This window comes from Rhinolophus hipposideros (assembly GCF_964194185.1).
Source record: "Rhinolophus hipposideros genome assembly, chromosome: 5".
Taxonomy (NCBI): domain Eukaryota; kingdom Metazoa; phylum Chordata; class Mammalia; order Chiroptera; family Rhinolophidae; genus Rhinolophus; species Rhinolophus hipposideros.
Genome location: NC_138051.1, coordinates 45,227,705 through 45,250,919, shown reverse-complemented (window position 1 = coordinate 45,250,919; position 23,215 = coordinate 45,227,705). Strand labels below are relative to the sequence as shown.

At 33.8% G+C, this 23,215-nt stretch overlaps 1 protein-coding gene across 8 annotated transcripts in view; it reads left to right on the top strand.

Moving 5' to 3' along the window:
* The window catches only part of GABPB1 (GA binding protein transcription factor subunit beta 1), a gene marked incomplete at its 3' end in the record, with an annotated part of 61,491 nt that extends 38,276 nt beyond the window's left edge, over positions 1-23,215 (top strand). For 6 of the 8 annotated variants that reach the window (XM_081049888.1, XM_081049890.1, XM_081049887.1 and 3 more), the window contains exons 7-9: positions 9,324-9,509; positions 12,477-12,592; positions 18,675-22,608. In XM_081049888.1, coding sequence (XP_080906014.1) covers positions 9,324-9,509; positions 12,477-12,592; positions 18,675-18,827 — 455 coding nt within the window. Of the gene's footprint in view, positions 1-9,323; positions 9,510-12,476; positions 12,641-18,674 lie in introns of those variants that run through there. The other 2 variants (XM_081049891.1, XM_081049894.1) reach the window with 2 other exon arrangements.

The window sequence follows — 23,215 nt, the reverse complement described above, 5'->3', positions numbered from 1 at the left end:
TTGAGAGTCATCAGATTTTTCCGAATCACTTTTGGCCATTAGCAATTATGTGCATCATCATATCGACATGCTGCTTTTATAACCTATGCCTAGATCTCTTTAGTGCCTTGGTAATTGCATAGGTATAGCAAAGAAGATTAATTTCATTGGTGGTTTCTATTTGGTTAAACTTGTAAATTTTTTCTTTATTTAAAGTGCATATCTAAAAATTAAAATAACTTTTCTTTAAAGTGAGCTGGAAGTTTTGACATTTAGATATTTAGCTCCATGATACCTAATTGGTTATACCAATGTCTCAAACTTCTACTTTTGAAAATGTTATGTGTGATCCAGTCTGAGTGCATTAGTAATTTCAGTAGACTTATTGCATGTGGCTTACAGTGTTCTATGAGCACAGTCATTTTTCCTTTCAATGCTATATCATAGTGGAATCTTTTTGAAGATGTTTTAACAGCTTGAGTTGAGTTAAAGTTCAGGTGAGTATATTGCCACCAGTGTAAACAACTCAACCGAGGTGGGTAATCAGATAAAGAAATATGTTTTCACAGCTCAATTTGCATGTGCTCAGGCAAATTATTTCTTTGCCTCTTGCCTCTCCAGTTTCCTTTAACATCAATTGTCAGATTAATCCTCATTTTAGTAGTGTTTACATATATTTTTTTCCAAGGACATCTTAGGATCTGGGAAATAAAGTAGTACCTCTATTTTATATATGATGAAACTGAGGTTTGTGGAGGTTAAATAATTTTGCCCAAAGTAGCAGGGCTATTAAGTGGTGAAAGGAGGTTGGTGCTCAAGGTCTGCTTCCCAAATTGTGTGTCTGTGACCACTAGGATACGCAATTTCTTCAGGTGATCAGTGGACTGGAATCTTCTAGAATGTTTATAACTTGGTTTGTGATAGGAATAAATATTTGTGTAATTACATTTTGTCTTATATGAAACAAAAGTATCACTATTACTGCTTTTACTCCTGAGGCGTGTTTGTTGAAGCAGTCTGTTGAAATGTTCTGTTCCTCTTTTGCCCTTTTTAAATGAATGAAGACCAAGACATAAGAAACTTAAGGACACTAATTGGTACTGCTCATATTCTTTTTCTTTACCAACTATAGTAGTACAATTAACACATCTTCTGGGTACCAAATAGCCAGAATGTAGCCACAGATGGACTGCAGTGGAAGTGGAGGCTGGCTGGCTGACATGGTCCTGTGTACAGAGGGAGGGGATTTGTGATAGTCTGGGATAGCATGCCATTTCACTTGGGAACTATGGCTTTGAATAGCACCTTCATGATTACATCAGGACCATCTTTCACATATAAAATTAATCTTGATGTTAATCCAATGGGAACCTCATAAAGTAAATCAGTCTAATATAATGCTTTCATTATGAAACCAAATGATATTGCTGTCTTTTCTTTATGTTACAAGCAAATACAACTGCAGATTGTCAATGTTTAATGATTAGAATAGATCATTCAAAGCTTCCTTGTTAGCGTTTTTTTATGTAAATATTTCCAGTTTTATTCTATTTCCAGTTTTATTCTTTCCTCATAAACCTTTATTTTTCCAAGTATTTAACTTGTTTGAAATGTTTAAATCTCCATGTATAATTTCATGATTATTTATCGCTTTAATAGAAGTGTAGAAAAATTGGTAAGTCTCAATATACCCTGAACAATTTGTTGCTAGTGTTCATTTTTAATAAATGACTGGTTTTGTTGGGAAATATATATTTTAGTTCCTGAGCCCATAGAACTGTGCTAATGTTCATACTTATAATAAATAATTATTAGTTCTATTTGGGTTTTTGGCCAGGCCATAAAAAAGATGATGAAACAATTGATATTAACCATAAATTTAATTTGGCACAATGAATTATAGAAAAATAACAGCTAATATTTATGCGATTCTTGCTGTACATGCTTGCTAGTGTGACAAGTGCTTTACATGCATTATCTCATTTTGTTCTCGCAGTAGTCATCTGAACTAAGATACTACCTTTGAGCATTGACCAAGATTTAATTTTCAGGTTTAAGGTTTCAGAAATATTTCATTAGTATATCCTGTGTTGATATAAAGGATTGACTCACACTCAGCCAGCTCCTAAGAAGGTGATACATAAATCAAAGTGCTATTATTTATTTTTAAGGGAGTATACAACTGTCTTTTGACACATGAAATTAACTTATATTGGAAACAAATCAGTGAAAAAATTTACAACTTTTAAATGTATACACATAAAATTTTCAAAAAACTTGTTTATACTATTCTTCAGAATTTTGGAGGGGAGTGATTCAGGAGAAATATCAGGTATCTCAATATTAATATAGTAATTGTCATTCTCGTTTACATTATTAAAACACTGGGAGAACTTCTGCTTGGAAATATTTGGGAATTAGCTTGTTAATTAATGTACCCAATGATTAGAAGGCTGTCTTCCTTTAATATTCTCTAAGTCTAGTTTTCTATTAATTTGAATTCTTCTTAATTAATTTGAATTAATATGATGACAACAACAGTAAAATTCTTAAATTTTATGTGAATCAGAATCATTTTCTTAATCAGTTCTACCCCAGTAGATTCTGATTGAGTAGGTTTGGGGTGGGGCCCTGACATATATATTTTTAACATGCTCCCAAAGGTAATTCTGATGGCACACCAAAGTTTAAGAATTTGACCCAAAATTTAAAAGGTCTATTTCTATTATTAAATTGGGTATAGTGAATATATAAAGATTATAAGTGTACTATACCATAGATTTGTTTGAATAATATACATTTGTTAATTATTTCATTTTTATATATAATATATCTATTCAGTTATTTACGGGCCACATAGGTGAATCTCTAATAAGGAAAGTATGTGGGAGAGAGCAATGGTTTTCTTAATTGCTTTAATAGTGAAATATATGGAGGTCTGCGAATTAAGTTCGCGAACTCATCCTAGAAAAAGTGCTACATACCTCATTGCTGATATCACAAGGGTCACCTTTAAAGTTCTCCTCTCGGGAATCTCTAGACCAACACCAGTGCCTAGTCCACCCTTCAAGGCAATTTTGGAACTTTTTCTGGAATGGCCATCAGAGCTGTCATCATATTGCCCTTGATGTCCTGAATGTCATCAAAATGTCTTCCTTTCAATATTTCCTTTATCTTCGGGTAAAGAAAGAAGTCATTGGGGGCCAGATCAGGTGAGTAGGGAGGGTGTGCCAATAGAGTTGTTTACTGGCTAAAAACTCCCTCACAGACAGTGCTGTGTGAGCTGGGGCATGGTCGTGATGCAGGAGCCATGAATTGTTGGCAAAAAGTTCAAGTCGTCTAACTTTTTCACGCAGACTTTTCGTTACTTCCAAATAGTAAACTTGGTTAACTTTGTCCAGTTGGTACAAATTCATAATGAATCCTTCTTATATCAAAAAAGATTAGCAACATCATTGCATCAAGTTTGTGAACTTAATTGTCAGACCTTGTATCTAGATACTTGCCGCTTCATCTTTTCAAGAGTTGAATAATTAAGGAGCAAGGTTCAGGTAATTAGGATATAATTAAAACAAAAATGTGACACTAATTATCCAGACCAGATTTCTTACGTTGAAGTGAGAAGAATGTTACATGTTGAGCACTTTAAAAATAAAGCAGAATACATAATTATTCACTGCCAACAGTCTGTAGATCTAATTTATGTACCTCTTTACATTTTCTCTTATTTATATATACTATTATTCTAACACATTGATTTCTGATCAAACGAATCAGAAAACTTGTAGATTATAGGAATTCCTATGAAATTGTATCTCTTAACAGATGCTGATCAGTGAACATTGATAAAATTGTGGTTTAAAAAAATTAGTATTACTGACCTCTGTTTTATTAAAGAAAAAGAATTGTTTCAGGGTACTAAGTGTGGTTACCTACTTAAACTGAGTATGTATCTACCATATTTGCTGGAAGTTCCTATAATTAGGCTTGATAATTTTAAGAGTTATGTTTTTCTATTGATTGATATTGCATCTTGTACCATATTAGTAGTCTGTTTTGCAGTCTGTTTTGGCTCCTTTTTTCTGTTTAGTATTTTGGTTCTTTTGCTTTATTTGATTTTGTTGCAGTTGTACCTACTGCACAGGTAGGAGTACCTAGCCAGGTAGGAGATCAGAAAATAATGCACAAGTTCTGTGTGCTTAGTCACAATTGAACAGTTCATTGGACTAGCAAGACTTGTAGAGGTTCTGTTACATGTATTTTACTATTTTTTTTCTTATGCTCTCATTTCACTAATGGGAAAAGCAAGCATTTTCCTGAAACACACATATTTGAAGTGTTCTCATAGTATATTTTCCTGTGCGTGAAACTAAAGCGAGGTTTTGTTTCCTTTTCAAGGTTTTAAGTTGGAACTTAGATGTCTCTACTTCAGAGGTAGAATGACCAGGCCTTTTAGAGCCAGCTCTTAGCTGCTAATTTTCCAAAGAATTGTCAACAAACTTGAAGTTTAGTACTCTAGTATAGGGAACGTAAGAGGGAGACTAAAGGGGAGAGTTACGGTTACATAGTAGGAACATGTAATCTTGTTAGAGAAATGAGAAATAAACATGTGAAAGGTCAACGAGTAGTTTAAAATGTTTTAAAATTGTTATATAAGAGCTTTGTAAATAAATTATTTAGACAGTTACTGTCATTGTTCCTCAGAGGAAAGAGATTACCTTTAGCTAGAGTTGAGGGCATAGGGTTGGTGAAGTGGGATGGTACCCTAAAGCATGGATGGGATTTAGGGAATTAAGCTACCTTTTTCCTCATACAGAGACCCACCTCCATGTAGTACACTATTTATTAATAAGCAGAGGCAATCCTACCTTTTTACCAAAGCTTACAGGCTACTCTGTTATAGGTATTTCCTATTTGAAAAATTAAAATTCCAGGAAACTCATACTCTTAATCCTTTTCTCCCTACATTAAAACAAACAAACAAAAAGTACAAATAATAATTCATGGAAAAGGATATATCAGGTTTTGTGTTAAGGAGTAACTCAAAATTGTTCTCGTGCCAAAATTTCCATTTATTGGTTTACAAACAGCTGCTCATTTATAGTCAGAAAAGTATTATTTATTCATTCATTGAACAGATTTTTGTTGAACATCCCTTCATATTCTGGGTAGTATGCTAGGTGCTAGAGAGAAAATAGTTAAATTAGATACAGTCCCAATCTTTATGTAACATTAGTCTTTTGGTAGAATGAGATATTAAAACAGTTATTCACACAGAAATAATTGTAATTAGTGCTACATATAGAGTACAGGGTTTTAATCGAGTCAGGTAGATCAGAGAATCTTTTCAGAGACAAAGACATTTAAACTAAAGATTAAATCAGAATTAGTAGAGCAGAATTTGGGGAAAAAACATTTTAGGAAGAGAGACACGTGAAGCTTTTGAGGCAGGAAAGAACTTGTCCTTTCAGGGGACTCAGAGGCCAGGGTGGCTGAGCCCGGTGAGTAGGAGAGTAACTCACATGGTTGAAGGTAAGATTATACAGGACTTTGCAAACAGTTACTTTGGCAGGTTCTGGAAGGGAGTTTAGTTGGGCGTCTGATGCAGTCAGCCAGGGAAGACATAATGCTACCGTGTTTCCCCAAAAATAAGACCGAGTCTAATATTAATTTTTGGTCCAAAAGACGCCTCAGGGCTTATGTTTAGGGATGTCATCCTGAAAAATCATACTAGGGCTTATTTTCCAGTTAGGTCTTATTTTCGGGGAAACACGGTAGCATGGATTAGAATTTGGCAGAGAGATAATGAGAAATGAATAGATTTGCAAGTTATTTGGATTATAGAATCAGAAGTTATAATTGGTTAGATACAGGCCTTATATCAGCAGTATAGTTTGTCTGGCCCTTTTAAAATAAACGCTTTCGTAAAACACAATTTTATGGCTATAGCCTGTAGTCCTATGTGGATTTTGCTTTTCTTAGCCTTATTCTTTCTTGTGGCCCGGCTATATAATCCTTTGATTAAATAGACATCTATGACCACCCTTCTTATAATTGTTAATGAGATGGTTTTTCCAAAGGTATAATGCATCTGGTGGTGGTTTTCCTCCTTTCTCTTAATAATAAATTTGAATCAGGTCCCCTTTGCACATAGTTCTTTTATCTATTCCTAAAATAGAGCAATAAAACTGAATTGACTTTAAGGAATGACTTTTATAAGATTATTTTGTTTTTGTTTTTTTCAATTTCAATTGCAGACATAATACCTTTGAAATATTATTTTTTCTTCAATAAACATAGTTTCTATTTTATTGTTGAAATATTTATATATAGAATTTTCAGTCTTCTAGAACATCTTAAAGACAGTTTTCCCCTGTGCTATTTGAATGTTTTGTATATATATAATGTAATATATATATATATATTTTAATAACGCTCTTTTTAGGCTTTCTGTTTTATTCTTACATTTTTCGACATTTCACTGTTGGGTTCTTAAGGTTTCTGGGGGGCACTTTGTCTTATGCAGTTGGTTTCCTTGTAATTTCTTCTTTAATTCCTTAGCATAGCACAACTTAAAAAGAAAGCTTTTTAGATGAAAGGCAAGCACTGTCTTATTTTAATGACAGTCATTGCAAATAGTGCAAAGATGAAAGTTCTTGAATTGTGCCTTGATTGTGTGTGATCTCAGAAATTTCTTACATATGATTATGCTTTAAAGTATTTACTGCTTGTAGTTAGCATTCAACCAGAGTGAACATTTCTTTTATGTGGATATTTTTTAAAAAATCAAAGCAATAGTTAATGTATTTGAAAACCTTAGTAGTTGTTCTATTGAATATATTACTGTTTCATTCCCTACATTTCACTTTATAATTATCTTCCTGAAATTTTCTTAAGTGCTTGGTGATAAAGCCTAACTATAGTTTAAGACACACAAAAATGAGAGAACTCAAAACATAAAGGTTGTTTGCATTTTGAATATCATCTACTGTTTGTATTGTGACTCTTGAGTTTCAAATAAAACAGTAACAGGGTTGCAGCCAGGCCTGTTGCCATGAGTGCATCTTTGAAAACTAGGGTCCTACTGCTTATCTTGACTTAAAAAAAGGAATTCATATATTTAGGGCGTCGCTCTGTCTTTGGTAAATCCTGTGGTCATTGATATCCAGAATGTTCTGCTGGAAGTTGGTAGTAACTTAGTATGTTTCAGAGCAACTGTGTATCTGAATAGTAGCATGACTTCAGGAGAAAATGGTTTTATTTAATTATACTTTTGGTAAAGTGTTGCCTCAACACTTAAAAAAAACCATATAGTTTAGAAATAGTTCTTATGCCATTTCTTCTTTCAAATCTAGTTCTATTAAAACATTTTTTTATGTTGACAGTTTTCAAAGCCATAGAATAATTGGAGGATGAACTTTATACCTTTCCCTTGTATTTACCAACTGTTAACATCTTGCCACACTTTCATGTTCACACACGCACACTTATTTCACTAAGTTATCTGCGGGTAGACTGCGGACATCATAAGACTTCATCCTGAAATGCTTCAGCATGTATCTCCTCAAGAACAAGGACAGCCTCCTACATATTCACAGCTCCATTTTATTTTCTAAAAACATCAACGTTAATTTAGTAACATATCTGACATGTGGTCCATCATTCAAGTTTCCCCAAGATGTCCTTTATAACTGTTTATATCCAGGATCCAGTCAAAGTTCATGTATTTGGTTATTGTGTCTCTTTAGACTCTCCCAATCTAGGACAGTTCTACTGCTTCCCTTGTTTTTTATGACATTGAGTCTAAGTGAGTGGTCTGTAGGATCATCCACATTCTGGACTCATTTGTTTCTTAATAATTAGATTCACGTCAAACATTTCCAGGAAGAACGCAGTGATATTTTGGAATCTCCCATTGCATTACATTTTGAGGCACATAATGGCAGGTCCACCTGATAACGACCACTTGGTGAGAGTGGTGTCTCTATAGGCACATTTTTCTCTTTGTGACTAATGCTAGTCTTTGGTGTGTTACTTTGAGAATATGTGTATATCTTCTTTCTCAAAACATTTCATCTATTAGTGATCTTTGCTTCACTCAGTTATTACATCGATGGTTACAATGATGATTTTTTTCTTATTTTGTTAGATATCCTTCTTCTATCAAGATCTTTCCTCTTTCCCTATTTCTCTCTCTTTTCATTATGAAGTATTATTATAGGTAAATGGATTTTTTAAAATTCAGTGTGTTGTAGTCCGTTAATGTCATTATTCCTTTTGATGTTGTTTTTTATTGAAGTGTAACATACGTACAGAAGAGTATGTAGATCTTAAGTGTGTGCTAGTGTAATGAAGCATCCTAAAATGATCACACCTGTATAATCAGGGCTCAGTTCATAAATGAGAAGTGCACAGTCTGTTTGGTGTGTCTGATTTACATCACTCAGTGTGGTTTTTTTGGTCAGATTTATCCATGTTTTGCATTTAGTCACTTAAATTGCTGTGTGGTATTCCAGTGTATGAGTCTACCATAGTTAATTTACCCATTGTACTTTTAACGTATATCTGGTTTGTTTCAAGTTTTTGATTGTTTTAAGTAAAGCTGCTCTGAATCCTCCTGTGATGTCTTTTGTGATCAGTAGTTGGTCACAGAGTTGCCTGTGGGAAAGGATTTTGTCAGCATTAACTTGTGATTTCTTTACCCAGACAAAGTCAGGAGTGCTGTTTTCGGGTGCCAGAGTCCCCTCTAAGCCTCTCATAAAATATTAAGAGCATAGCTTTGGATTTTATTGATATAAATATTAATGTGTTGTATTATTCACTGTCGTACAGTACAAGATCTGTGTGCCACTTATTATCAAGTAACCCTTGTTCACACAATCCAAAAAGGGAATAATATTTACTCTGTCTACTTTAAGCATAAAAATTGTCATGTTTCATTGGATATGGGAATGTCTATCAACTGATACGTAAATGGAGGATAACCACATACATAATTCTCTTGGATTGTGGAGTTTTATTAAGCAGGTGTAAACTTCGTCATATCTTTGGTCTTAGAAGATCTTATAAATTTTGTACCTTGTATAACTAAATGAAGAGAAATTGTTTATTTAAACACACATGCATAGATAGTTGGAACTTAATTTTTGTAAATTGTGGGACTAGTAGTCAACTGTTTGCGTAGACATGTACAGCACTGCTGGAGACTAAAATTTAAAACCGTGTAAAAGCTTTTATGTGTAAGAAAGAAGTGGGAAAGCAAAGGTAGCAAAGGAAAAGAAACTTCTATTTGTACTTGTATATACGTTCACTGATTTTTACCTTTTTTTTTTTTTTTAATCCAGTGGTGGCTACAGAAGAAGTAGTTACTGCAGAATCTGTGGATGGTGCAATTCAACAAGTAGTTAGCTCAGGGGGTCAGCAAGTCATCACAATAGTTACAGATGGAATTCAGCTTGGAAATTTGCACTCCATTCCAACCAGTGGCATAGGTCAGCCCATCATTGTCACCATGCCAGATGGACAGCAAGGTTGGTAGTAGGCATTTATATAAAGTTTGTGTGTATTCTCAATTCATAGGAAATCATACGTTTTTCAAAGCATTTTGCCTTAAATTATATGCATGTTTTCTCTGAGTGTATACCAGATGGAAAGAGGAATTGGCTCCCAAAGGATTCTGGGTAGAAAATGAGCTTAAATAAATAATTCAAAATCTGCATTGGACAAAAATTTCCTAGTCCCTTTTAATGCAATCCAGATATCATGTGGGCTTTTTAAAATATCATGTAAGAAAAGGCTACTTAAGAAGAAGTTGGACTTAAGACGTGAAGTAGGAATGTGATGGCAACTTTTAGCAGTTTTGTTGATAAGTTTTCCATTTTTTTCTTCTTCGAAGCCACAGAGAGCAATAAAATGAATGAAACAGAAGCCCCAACAACATTTTCAGTGAAAGTAAAAGGATGAGAAAAATGTAAAATTCCATATTTTAAGTGCTGCCAAAAACATCTAAGACAATTACAGCCAGGCAAGAGAATTAAAGTCCACAATGGTGTATCCAAAAAAAAAAAAAAAAAAAAAAGGTTGAGCTCAGAAATCAGCATAAATATACTTCCAGCAAGACAGGGAGGGCCCAGACTGAGTAGGAAGTGCTACAAACAGGGCTAAGATAAAATAGGGCATGAATACTAGAGGAAGCCGAAGGAGAAGGTACAGAAAGTTCCTATCTGAGCAAGCAATGCCCTGTACTCAGTTCCCGAAAAACAGAAGTATGTGCACACACACAACCTTTTAAAAAATGGGTAGGATGGCAGAGACCATGCTTCTTCATGGCCAATGAAGGGATTATGAACAGGAAGGGCTGGAGGTAGAAGTTCTCCTAAATTAGGTTAGGTTTAGTGACAGAGGAGGTATGATACTATAGAGAGACCAGATCTCAAGGAAAGAGTTTGTCGCTGTAGCAGTAGAGGAGGAAACCCTTGACCTGAGGAAGGCTGAGAGGCCTTTTTCCTGTTCTGCAGAAATCTGCTGATAAGCTGGTGCGAGATTTGGATCAGGCCCTTGTACTTTCACAAGCTTTAAAGAACTAATTCCAATTATATAGAAAAGAAGAAAACTTTCAAAGTATTTGTATAATGCAGATATAACAGTGTTTCCAAAACCTGATATTTATACAGACAGACTAATATCATTGATGAACAAATGAAAAGAAAGTCATGGTTTTGAATGGGAAGACTCACTATCATAAAGCTCTTACTCTATCCTGAGTTGTTTTATAAATGTGGTATGAAAAAGAAAAGTATTAGTTTGCTAGGGCTGCCATAACAAAACACCACAGAGTGGGTGATTCAAACAACAGAATTTATCTTCTCATAATGCTGGAGTTTTAAAGTCCAAGTCAAAGTGTTGGCAGGTTGGGTTTCTTCTGAGGCCTCTCTGTCTGTGGCTTACAGATGGCTGCCTTCTTGCTGTGTCCTCGCACGGTCGTACCTCGGCTGTGTTTTATCTGTGTCCTGGTCACCTCTTCTTGTAAGGATACCTGAAATATTGGATCGGGACCCACACAAATGGCCCCATTTACCTCTTGTTCAAGTCCCTATCTCCAAATACAGGCACATTCTGAAGTACTGGGGGTTTGAAGTTAAAACATTTGAATGTTGAAGGGACGCAATTCAGCCCATATCAAAGACAAACAGGTCTTTTTCTGGAATTAGGCAAACAGGTTCTAAAGTTTATATTGATGGGGTGAGGAGGGAAAATGAATAAGGAAAAATCTGGAAAAGAAGAGCAGTAAGAGGAACCTACTGAATATTAAAATAAAGACTCCGTAATTTAAAAATGTGTAACTGACATATGAGTATATACACTATGCAGACAGTCCAGTGAAACATATGCAAGGTTCTCAAATTCTTTTTGAGTAAATTTATAAGTGTAGCATAATATGATATGAATTAAAAGAAATAAAACACTTTAATTCTCAAAATTTCTAATGTTTTAAATGTTATATTTAAATGTGTTAAATAAATAATTAGTTTTACTTTTTTTCATTTCTGTTTACACTTATAAATAACAAAAAACATTAAAGGCTATGGGCCAACCATAGTTTCCTCGTTGATTATTAAGATTGCTTTGCATGGTTTCAGCTTGCACAGTCTTTTTTATTGTCCTGTACTGCTATGCAAAGCAAGGACAGCTTCTCTGTATATATTTACATTTATATAAAGAGATAACTAAAAATTGGACAAAGTCCAACAACCCAATAGAAAAACAAGCAAAGTAAATAAACAGACAACATTCAAAAGGGTGTATCCATACAGTGGAATATTATGCAGCTAAATAAAAGAAAGCTCTCTATATACTTAATAAAGATATCCTAGATATATGTAGTGAAAAAAGCAGGTCGGTCTTGTTTTAACCCCCTCCGGGATCGTGCTAGGGCTCAGAGGAGCTGGGGCTGGCTCCTAAGGGGATAGGTGACGGGGGAGGAGGGCCGGGTACCCACATCCCCAGTAAAGCTGTGTCCCAAGCCAAAAAAAATAAAAGAGAAAAAAAAAAGCAATTACAGAACAATGTATTTATGTTTGAATATATGTTTTGTATGTATGCTACCTTTTGTGTAAGAAAGAGAAAAATGAGAATGGATATTCATGTTTGTTTTTACAGAAATTAACACAAGAACAGTATATAAGAAACCAATAAAAGTGATTATCTGTGTTAAAAGGAATGGAGTGAGACCTCTCAAAATATACTTGTTAATATTGTTTTGATTTGAGTCATATGAATATATTATCTATAAAATTTTTAAAAAATAAGTAGATACTTTAAACAATCAGTTGTTTTCAGAAAATGAAGGCAAATATTGACATCTTCATAAAAAAGCAAATTAGTGTTTTGAAATTATTGTTTTAGAATATATTTTATATGAGTTGCGTCAATAGTGTCAACTAGTTTTATTTCTACTAAACCTTTCTGAAAATAATGTATACATTTTTTCATTTTAGTATTAACAGTACCAGCAACAGACATTGCTGAAGAAACTGTTATAAGTGAAGAACCACCAGCTAAGAGACAATGTATCGAAATAATTGAAAACCGGGTGGAATCTGCAGAAATAGAAGTAAGGAGTCTTTTGCCCGGTGTGTTTTGCTGCAGTCATCCAAAATAAATTCAATTTGCTTTTCTTTATTTTTTTTTTTTGTCTTTTATATTTATTACTGACAGTGTTGTTTTGATACAGAATGAAAGTACATAGTATTATTTTGTTTAATTTTTGCCTTATAAATATAGCAAGCCCTCAATAAATAAATATTGAATGAATGAATGAGTGAGTGAAGAATTTGTTTGTAACAAAATTTGTCACCCTGGTAACATTGGAATGCCTTTGGTCTTTACACTCCATCCTTTATTTTTCATTAAATTTACATACATCATTCTCACAAATCACTAAAGGAAATGTTACTATATATTAACTAAAAATTTTTTTTTCTTTCAAAAGTGAAATGCAAATGCCTGTTAGGGCTGGAGGATCCTCTTATAGAAGGTTGATATTTGTGAACTGGGTGATTTATTAAAAAGCTGTAGATAATTGCTTATTTCACTATTAAGTTCTCTAAGGAAACTAAATTTAGACTAACTTCTCAGGGGATTAAACTTTTTTCCCTCTCCCAAACTAGAGTGTAAGTGTAAACCAATTTGTAAGTGTAACCAAACCATATTTACCTCACAGATTTTTTTTTTGTCTTACATCACTGTAAATAAAATTATGTCTTCCAAATTTGATATTAACTTAAATCAAATGAAAATAAAGTTATTCAAAAGTTATTTTGGAGTTTTTATGAGAATTGAAAAAGCTAATATACTTACTATACACATATTTCTGATACATGTAAATAGTAAATATTGGTGAATATTTAAGGTTCTTGTTACCATAGAAAAGAAAGGATTGGGGAAAAAGTCATTAAAAGGTGACATAATTCTGACTGAGGACAATTAGAAAATATCCTTGCCCAAATTTATTTAAATGTGATACTGGTATATCTTTGGCCACAATCACAGAGTGTATTATTGAGTTAAAAAGATTATCTGATCTATGGTATAGCTAGAATATTTGGTAAAATTATGACTTTAATTATTGAGAATGAGTGGTTTTATTCAAAATTTAAAGTGACATTCAGTACTCAAATTCTTACAAACTAACAAGTTATTCCATTTACCAGCATCAGTACACTTATTATTTAATCTTTTTAATATCTTTTTCTGATATGTCAGAGGATCTTTTTTTCTGGCATATGAGGTGAAAACAATTTTGTCATGTACTCTGCTTTAACTGTTTAATAAAACATTTTTAAATTACTTGACTTTTTATTAAACATAAACTTACCCAAGTCAACAAAATGTATTTTGCAAACATTGAATGTGCAGTCTGTATCTTTATTTACCTATCAGCCAGTGTAAGTTGCTGTTTTCCTCAGAGTTCCACCTCTTTCCTCTCGTACAGTCATTCAGAGAGACCAAAGAGAATAACTGCAAATAACAGAAGTATGAATTGAGGCATATAAATTAACTAGAACCAAGGAGATAGAATTTCAGGGCGATGGAGTTTCAGCTTCGTATAAAGAAGTGTTTGTTTGTTTGTTTTGTTTTTAGTAATTAGAGCTTTCTGGTAATGGAAATCTTATTCTCCATTACCAGATATGTTCAAGTCAAGGTTGCATGATCTTAACTTAGAGCTATTACAGAGAGATCTTAAAGCATACAGTGAGTTTAGATGGTGGAGGTGGGCTGGGGTTATAGAATGAAGAGAGACCCCTAGTGTTTTCATCAAATCAGGTAATCATTTCCTTATAACACATGAAGTGGTTCTATTTTCTTAGATGACTAATAGAATTGTCTTGGAGCAAATTTTTGTACCCCTCTCTCTAAGTGACAGTTTGACCATTCACCCAAAAAAGTTTCTCTAAGGCAGTGTTTCTCAACTGGGGCAATTTTGACCCCAGGGGACATTTGGCAATGCCCGGAGATATTTTGGGTTGTCACAACTAGGTGCATGCGACTGACATTTAGTGGATAGGGGTCAGGGATGCCGCTAAATATCCTACAACGTACAGGACAGCCCCCCACAATAATTACCTGGTCCAAAGATAATCAGTACTGAGATTGAGAAACATTGCTGTAAAGGAATTAAAAAATTAACTCGTTATACAGAATTTAGCGTGTTTGGGGTTTCTCTGCGTATCCCCACAACTACCAGAGTGACTGTAAAGAAAGTGCTAACAATTTATATTTACAGTTTCCTGGCTAACATTGGAGAGGTTTATCAGTAATCTCTGGAAACATTAGTTTAAATTGTAGAAAATTTTACTGTAAATGTGGCTTTTACATCTGCATGATAGCAATATAGAAAATGAAATAGGTTTGTTTTTTAGAGGGGAGGTATGAATAAAACACCGAATTGCAATAATGTATGTCATTTTGTTATCACCCATGCATATTACTGCACAATATATATGTGGAAGAAGTGTGCTGCTTATGGATTTCTTCCACAAATAAACAGCCTATTCTGAATTGAAATCAACAGTGTTCTTTGTACATGTGGGAGGGAGGAGATGTAATTAGTACATTGGGAGTAACAGATTTTTTTTCTATTACTTAGTTGTGTGAATTTAGGAAATAGTTACCCTTTTCTTTGCCATGAAGATTATAAAGATGAATATGTTTGTCAGCAAGTTTTATTTATTTACTTTTATGAACTATTTGTATCTTTTAACCAGTGGTAGATTGGGTTCTTAGTGTTCTTTTAAAAGTTGATTTCTGTAAAGTGTTTCATTTGATACAAATTTTTTTAATCTGTTTTTTTTATTAATGAATATCCTTTGATGTAGCAAAGTTTAGAGTTTTTTATAGTTATATTTCTTTTTGGTAATTTTCTCTAGGGCTGGAGTAGGCAAAGTTTTTCTGTAAAGGGACAGACGGCAAATATTTTTGGCTTTGGCTATACAGTCTGTGTTTTACTACTCATTTCTGCCATTGTAGCTGGAAAGCAGCCATAGTCAATTTGAAAATGAATAGATATGGCTATATTTTGATAAAACTTTATTTATAAAAACAGGATCATATTTGACCCATGACAGTGAGAAAATAGATGCTACACACAAGCAAATGAACAGCTCACACACCCTGTCCCGTTTCTCTCTTTGTAAAGACATTTAATGGTGAGAATATATGGGGGTGAAATCAGATTTAGGTTTGAGCTATATTTTATAATTTTCTGACTGTGATTTTGGTCAAGTTATTTAACCATTCAAGGCTTAGCTTCCCAATCAGTAAAAGGAGAAAAATAATAGCACCTACATTATCAGACTGTTGTAAGATTTAAGGAGAAAACATGTGAAGGACTAGTACATGGTATTCATATAGTAAATGCTCCGTAAATGTTAATTGCTATTATTCTAAAATTTATATTGAGGTGTGATAGAAGATAAATCACTATAATGATTTCATTGCTTTATAGCAAAAGCAAAATAAATTTGAATGTTATAAAGTTATATATTAATATGATAAAAATTGTTGAGATAATTGCTACTAGCTGAAGCAGAGTTCAAGAATCTTGTTTGAAAATAAAAAAGCAAATTCAAGCCTTTCCTTGCTCTGTTACTCCATTGCCTAATGTAATAATTATATATTGCTTGGGTTTGGAGTAGTTGTGTAAGATAAATACCTTCTTTTATTGCTACCAAATCTTGTTTATCATCAGGGTTTATTTTCCTTGGAATTCTCCACTATTAGACTGTTAAAGGAAAAATACTTTAGTATTACATATTAGTAGACTAAAGTATGTTAATTTTAAAATATCAAAATCCTTTTTAAAATTGTGGTTTTATTGCAAAAAGTCAAAGCCATCAGATTGGCATATCTATTTAAATGTAAATCTCAGATGTCAGTCTGCTGCACTATTTTATGTGTGAAACAACCAAATTACTGTTCTCATTAAGGAAGTGCCTTGCATGTAATGTGTGTTCAGTAAATATTTCACAAGTAAATTTAGAAACGGTATCTTTGAGTAAGAAGTCATATTTTCTACTTCTAAGAGATTTTTGTTTTGAAAAGTGAGAGGTCAAAAAAGATTCTCTCCCCAAATACCTATATTCCTGAGAAGTGAAAATATGAAAACATTAAAAACAAACTTTAATAATGTTGACTATGCTTTCAAACTTGAGGGTTAATTAGGGTAGTGCTAATGATCTTTGTCTCTCAGATTTTACAGATTCCTTCAAGAAATGCAGTGTAAAATGAGTCTTTTGTTTGACCTAGTAGGCAGAAGGGAGCTATCCTATATTAAGATATATTGTACTAATTGAAATAAAAATATACAGTAAAGAAGATAGGATTAAACTGTGTTCGCTGCTAGACTGTTTACCTCACTCAGTTGCTTTTATCTTCTGAAATAATTGAATCCCTTTACCGTTTCTAAATGTCAAGAAATAGCTGATACTAGAAGATACCTTAGAGTATTTGTTTTTATATTTCCTACCATATCAGAGCAAATTTTTTTACCCATATTCAAAACTTTGGCTACCCAAGGATCTTTTAATATATAAAATTTTAAAACACATTTATGGAGGGTTGTGAGTGCCCCTGCCCCACCTTGCCGGAGGTGGGGTCTCGCTCCCCAGAAAGCTGCACCCATTTCCACCCTTCCCTTCGGTGAGCTCACTGCTGTCCATAGTTCACTGCCGGGGGACTGATGACAATTGCTTAGATGAGGCTCATCTCTTGGGTGTCCTTTCTGACTTGCTCCTACTCTGTCATCTTGCCTGGAAAGTAAGGGTAAGAAGGATATAAGAAAAGGGCAGCAGGGTAGAGTTTGGGCATTTCTTAAATTGGAGATAAAGGGCACACCTTTCTTCTACTTGTACATTTTGTGTAATTAGAAGATTTGCAGAGTAGTGTAATCAATCACTCCCACATTTGATGGCTCCATGGGAAAAATAACTTGTTGGATCTAGCTTCCTCCTAGTGTGGGTATGGGAGCGGGATCCCACGAAAGCCAGAGTAGTAAATGTGCTCCTCCTCGTGGACCAGGTGAATAGTGAACAGAAGGCAATGTGTGGTGTTCACAGTGGACCAGGGTCACGGAGACAGTGGAGGAGAACCTTGTACTCTCCTCTTCCCCATCAGGCTGTGGACACCTCACCTTCGGTCCCCTCTGGTCAAGTGTCTTTTCCAGCGTGAGCCTGGCCTTTCTAGTGATTAACTGTCCCCATCCCCCATTCCACTAAGAGGTCCTGGGCCTCTGGAATGAGGTTGAACTTGGGCCTGTGCAAGTTGAGCTTTTGTCTGTGTGCCTTACTGGAGGTATGGAAAAAGAATCTTTGAAATGTTTTCCCTTGTTTTTTGTTGAGGCAACTGAATAGAGGCAGAGTGAGGAGGAGGATAAACTATACCATTTTCATTGGAACAGATTTGTTTCAACTCTCATTTGAGGACTTGAACACATGTATTTTATACCTGTATAATATAATGAGTCACAGTAGAGAAATTAGTATTTTATTGCTTTGCAAAATGGTATAATTTAGGAAACACTAATCTAGACCGGCAATCGTCATTTTAGAGATGAATCTAGCTTGCTATCATAGAGAAAGATAGTTTTAAAAACAGTAGTATTAGAATCTCATAAACCTGACTCCTTACCGTGTTACCATGGGAAAGCTACATCGTCTCTGAGTATCATTTTCCTCATCTGTAAAATGAGCAGTATATCTATCTTCAAGGCTTATTATCGGAAATCACCTTGTTTAGTCATATAATGGGTGCTAAATAAATATTGTTTATAAGTATTACCTTTAGATAAAAACATCACAGAGATGTGAAGAGGTGTGGTTGTATATTGCCCTCTTTCAAGCTTTTCACTAGTTTTTGTAGTACATCTAAAAGTACAGGTACCCAATTTGGGTTCATTATGTTAGTCTTATTTCTAATTAGGAAATTGTTTCCTTGAGGTTAGAAACAAATCTGTATCTCACAGTGTGGAGCACAAAATTAGGGGCTTTAGTAGCAAATTGGTTGAAAAGGCAAGATGTCTAGGAAATAGGTGGCTACTTTTAGCTACTACAAATTTTTTTATTTAAAGGATGCATGTTTATATGTATTAATAATGTATTTGTGCAAAAATTGAAAAAAACCCTTTTTTTTTAAATCAGGAGAGAGAAGCTCTTCAGAAACAGCTGGATGAAGCAAATCGAGAAGCACAAAAATATCGACAGCAGCTTCTAAAGAAAGAACAGGAAGCAGAGGCCTACAGACAGAAATTAGAAGCTATGACTCGTCTTCAGACGAACAAAGAAGCAGTTTAATTGAACATGTAGTTTGAGTTTACTTTTGGTCAAGAAGGAATACAGTCTTGAACTGTACATAATGAGGTGCAGTCATGGAAAGACAGGATAATAGAAGAGACTACAGATTGATAATTGGACTTAAGCCATGAGCTCTGAATTCTTGTAACATAAAACTTCAGAAGTTGTGAAATGTATTTAAGACTGAATTCTGTAAATAGTTTTTGTTTTTTTTACAGTTCCAAATGAGTTGATAAAGATTGTTGAAGAGATCCAAAAACACAATAAGCCACTGTTTTTGTGTATTCTTTTTGATTTAGTACAAACCTTAATTTCTCAGAAACAGAACAGTTTTAAGGGTGATCGTTGTTGATTAGACCAAATGTGTAATAATTATGTGGTGGACTGATGCTGGAATTACTCCTGTAGGTATAAACTTCTATATGAAAAGAAGATTCTTCCTGGGAAGTCTTTGTACAGCTTTAAGTTGTCTCAGATTCTCTGAAAGCATTTTTTAGAAAGCAGATTTTTATATTTGTTCATCTTCAACTATACCCAAGTAGATTTACATGTATGTGAAGCAAATATTTTTTAAACTTTGTGTTTGTACATATTCTGCATGTTTTATAATTTCAAAATGCATCACTTGCATAGGTATTTTTCCCACAAAAATGATGGAAGTTAGTAGGAAGAAAAGCCCTTTTATTCTGTAGCTCAACTAAGTAAGCTAGCAGCTGGTTTTATTGGAGTGACAATGTTCTTGGAAGGAGCAGCTTACAAGATAACTTGAATTTGCAAACTGCAAAATCTATGCTTTTTTTGAAAATTTCATAGTGGGGACATGAAACTGTATTCTGTGCCTTCCATCATGATTTCCACATGAAAGCACTTTAAGGCACTAAATTTTAAGATAATGTTTTTGGAAAAATTCAAAGCATATGGGTTTCTGAAATATTTAATGGACTCATTTGCCCCCAGGAAGTTATTGTTACGGGAAAAAAAAGGCTTTTGTATGCAGAACAAGAGCTTTTACAGTGATGCTATAGGTTTGTCTACCATAACTTTTCCTTTTCCTTGTGAAAGCTATTATGTCTGTGCTGCCACACGCTCTCATCACAATATTGTTGAATTCCACAATGTATGGACATTAAACTCTGACATACTGTTCATTCTTTTTTTTTTTGTAAAACATAACTTCAAATCTTTTTCCTTTATTTTTTAATGTTTTATTCCTTTATGAACATGTTTAACCTTGAGACCCTTCTAGATTACCTATACTGTGTAAAGAAGCCATTACCCTTAAAACTGTACTCTGGCCTACTTTTCTATTTTACAATTAAATATCTTTTCCACATATGTTCAGTGTAGACTTATATTTTGACCACATTTTATTCACACATTGAAATTTTGTTCTGTCCATTACAGCCGTATTTCACCATATGAAAATATATATTCTTCACATTGTGTCTTAAAAGTCCTTGAGGTAAATCCTTGGAAATTTGTTAGTTCTCTCACTGGAGTTATCGGTATAGTTGTTAATGTAAAACAAGGATCTGTATCAGCCTGATACTTGCTATTTGGAAACTCTTAGGAAGGTTTTAGGGCAAATTAAGAACTCTATAAGGAAGAGAAAAAATATTTTTCAGTTTTCTGGTAAATCTGACATAAATATTTTAAGTTATCTAAAATGGTATGCTTTACAAATGCCAGGCCATATTTTCAGTAGCATGAAGCTACTTTTTCTTTGTCTGTTTTTCATTACTTTAGTGCATTGATGGATTTGTTATGTTAGGCAGGGTGCCCTGATATATGCAGTACTGGAGCGGAGAAGGGCCTGTGTGTTCACCCCAGAATGCAGCCACTGTACAGTCTAGCTTCCATACCAGGTTGGCCCTGAATACCTTTGATATTAAACTTCTGAAAGCTTAATTTAATGCCTTCTTTGAATTCTAGTCTCCCGTTCTGCTAGAGACTTAACCTGGTGCAAGAAAGAATTTTAATCTATAATAACATCCGGCATAGATTGGAGAAAATAATTGGTATATTAAATAAATGTCTATGATAGTATCAGGTGGATATTCAAATGTCAGGGGGATGTTCACTTTTTTTTCAGATCTGATTGTTATGTTAGGCTTGTCTAACTCCTCAATCATCTACGCTGATTCACTGTCCTATGAAATCATTATTTAGACAAGAATTTATAACTACAACTTACAACGGGTTGCCTTTTTCTGTTTTTCTTTTTAGCTCCTGTTTTCAGTTGGACTGGAAAAGTTTTGCATTCCAATCATTCTCAATGGTGTTTTGAGCAAAGGATTAAAAGAACTCAGAATAAAATAATATAAAAGTTTTTGAGAAATCCACACTTCATGTGTTTTCAATACGTAATGATAGATTTGCCACATTGATGGTTAATTTTTTCCATTTTTGTGTGGACACCTTCCAGAGAAACATCTCAATGAGAGACTCAAGCCCTAATTCCCTAAGCGGTAGGACCTAATGAATTAATTATAATGAATTAATTTCTTTCCTATACATCTAGAATAGTACTGATTATGTACTATCTTAGACTTTGAGCTCATTAGATGACTACCTAATTTCTTGATTCAGATTTAGCACTTGCCTATGTATAGTAGCTAGAATTCTAAGATTACAAATTCTATCTTGAGTCTAATGCTTTGGGAAAGCCTCATCTGGGGAGTGATATCTATAGGGACTATGCTTCTCAACTAGTTTTCATTGACTGTTATTTGTTTTGTTTATATCTTAATTACTTCCCAAATGGGGTTGTGATGTCGATTTTTTTCCATTGGCTTTTAGGGTTTGTTTTCTTATGTCAATCTTTCATGATATGAATGGCAGAGAAGTTATTCTTTCACTCTGCCACTGGATTGCTCTATTTGCTTGTAGTGGAGGGTTGGGAGTTGGGGAGCTTTCTTCTGTGACATTCAAAAGAGCAAAGTTAGAGAAGGGAATACACGTAAAATCCCATGTAATCTGCACTATGCTTGTTTACAACAAAAAGACCTGTGCACAAATATATTTATCCAAAACATCGCTAATGAAACTCTGTGCCAGTATGTTTCTTCAAGATCATTTATGATATTGTTTATTTATTGAAAATTAGAAGAAATCCTTGACAATAACAGGAATTGATGAGTTGATAGACATGATCATGGACACTTTATGCTGATGCGACTGATTTTTTTTCTGCATTACTCTATACAAAGTTTCTTTCAGATCACAGCTACAAAATTTCTTTGTGTCCTATTACCTGGAAGACCTTGAGAACTGACTCAAAATATATCAAGAAGAAAAACCTTTTCATGTAAAATCACAAAACAGTTGTAGGAACCTGTATGTCCATATGGATGAGTTCCCAAGGCATTAGCACCCAGGCTTATATAACAAACAGAAAAAAGTCCTTTCTATTCACCTCGCTTCTGTTGAACAAATAACTCCTTCCATCATGTCAGGTCAACTTAGGAATGAACTAACTAATATATTTGTTACTTCATTAAATAATATTTACTGTACTTGGATTTCATTATAGATAACTAGCCTGTTGTAGTTTTGAATGCTGTTTGCTATTTGCTTTCTCTATGTTAGATGAGGACATCTCAGTGCACGTGGATTCAGTTTGACGTAAGCTCTCTGAATTCATTTTCAGATTACTCAGTATCCTATGAGGGAAAACAATATCATCACTGGAAATATGTTTCTGGTTCCAAATCAAAATTTTGATATCAATATTTTTGTGACTTGCTAATTTTTTTGTATGCCAAATAAAAGTAAAGCTTTCATGTTTGTATTACCATTTTTAATAATTATTCTAGACTTGCCATCCTTATAACACTCAAGAATTATTTCAAATTTAAATTGCATTCATTTACTTTGCTGTAGAAAAATATGTAGTAAGAAAGTTCATACCTGAGTGAACCTATAGTCTCTTAAAGAAAAATTCTCAGTCTGCCAGAGAACTGACTAGTTCCAAACATTTCTTCCCAGTATCACAGAGACTCTTGGCATCAAACACTGAAGCATATTATTAAGAGTGTTTACTATCTTGGTAGGTACAATTCAATACTCAGATTTTTTTCATTGTTGTTTTAATAAGAACTTCAAAATATATAGAAAAGCACAGAGAATAATATAACAAACGTTCATGTACCTACTACCCCAACTTCTTTGCTTCGAATTTTTTAAAAAATAGAATGTTACAGACGTAGTTGAAGTCCCTTTGTTCCCCTTCCTCATATCATTTCCCTCCCTCTCTCCTAAAAGACATTTATTTTGAGGTTGAAATGTTTTGTTCTATCTACATTTTCATGCTTTTACTACATACCAAATTTTATAAATATATGGTAGAGTTTTGTGTGGTTCTTAAATTTTATTAAAGCTCTCTTTCT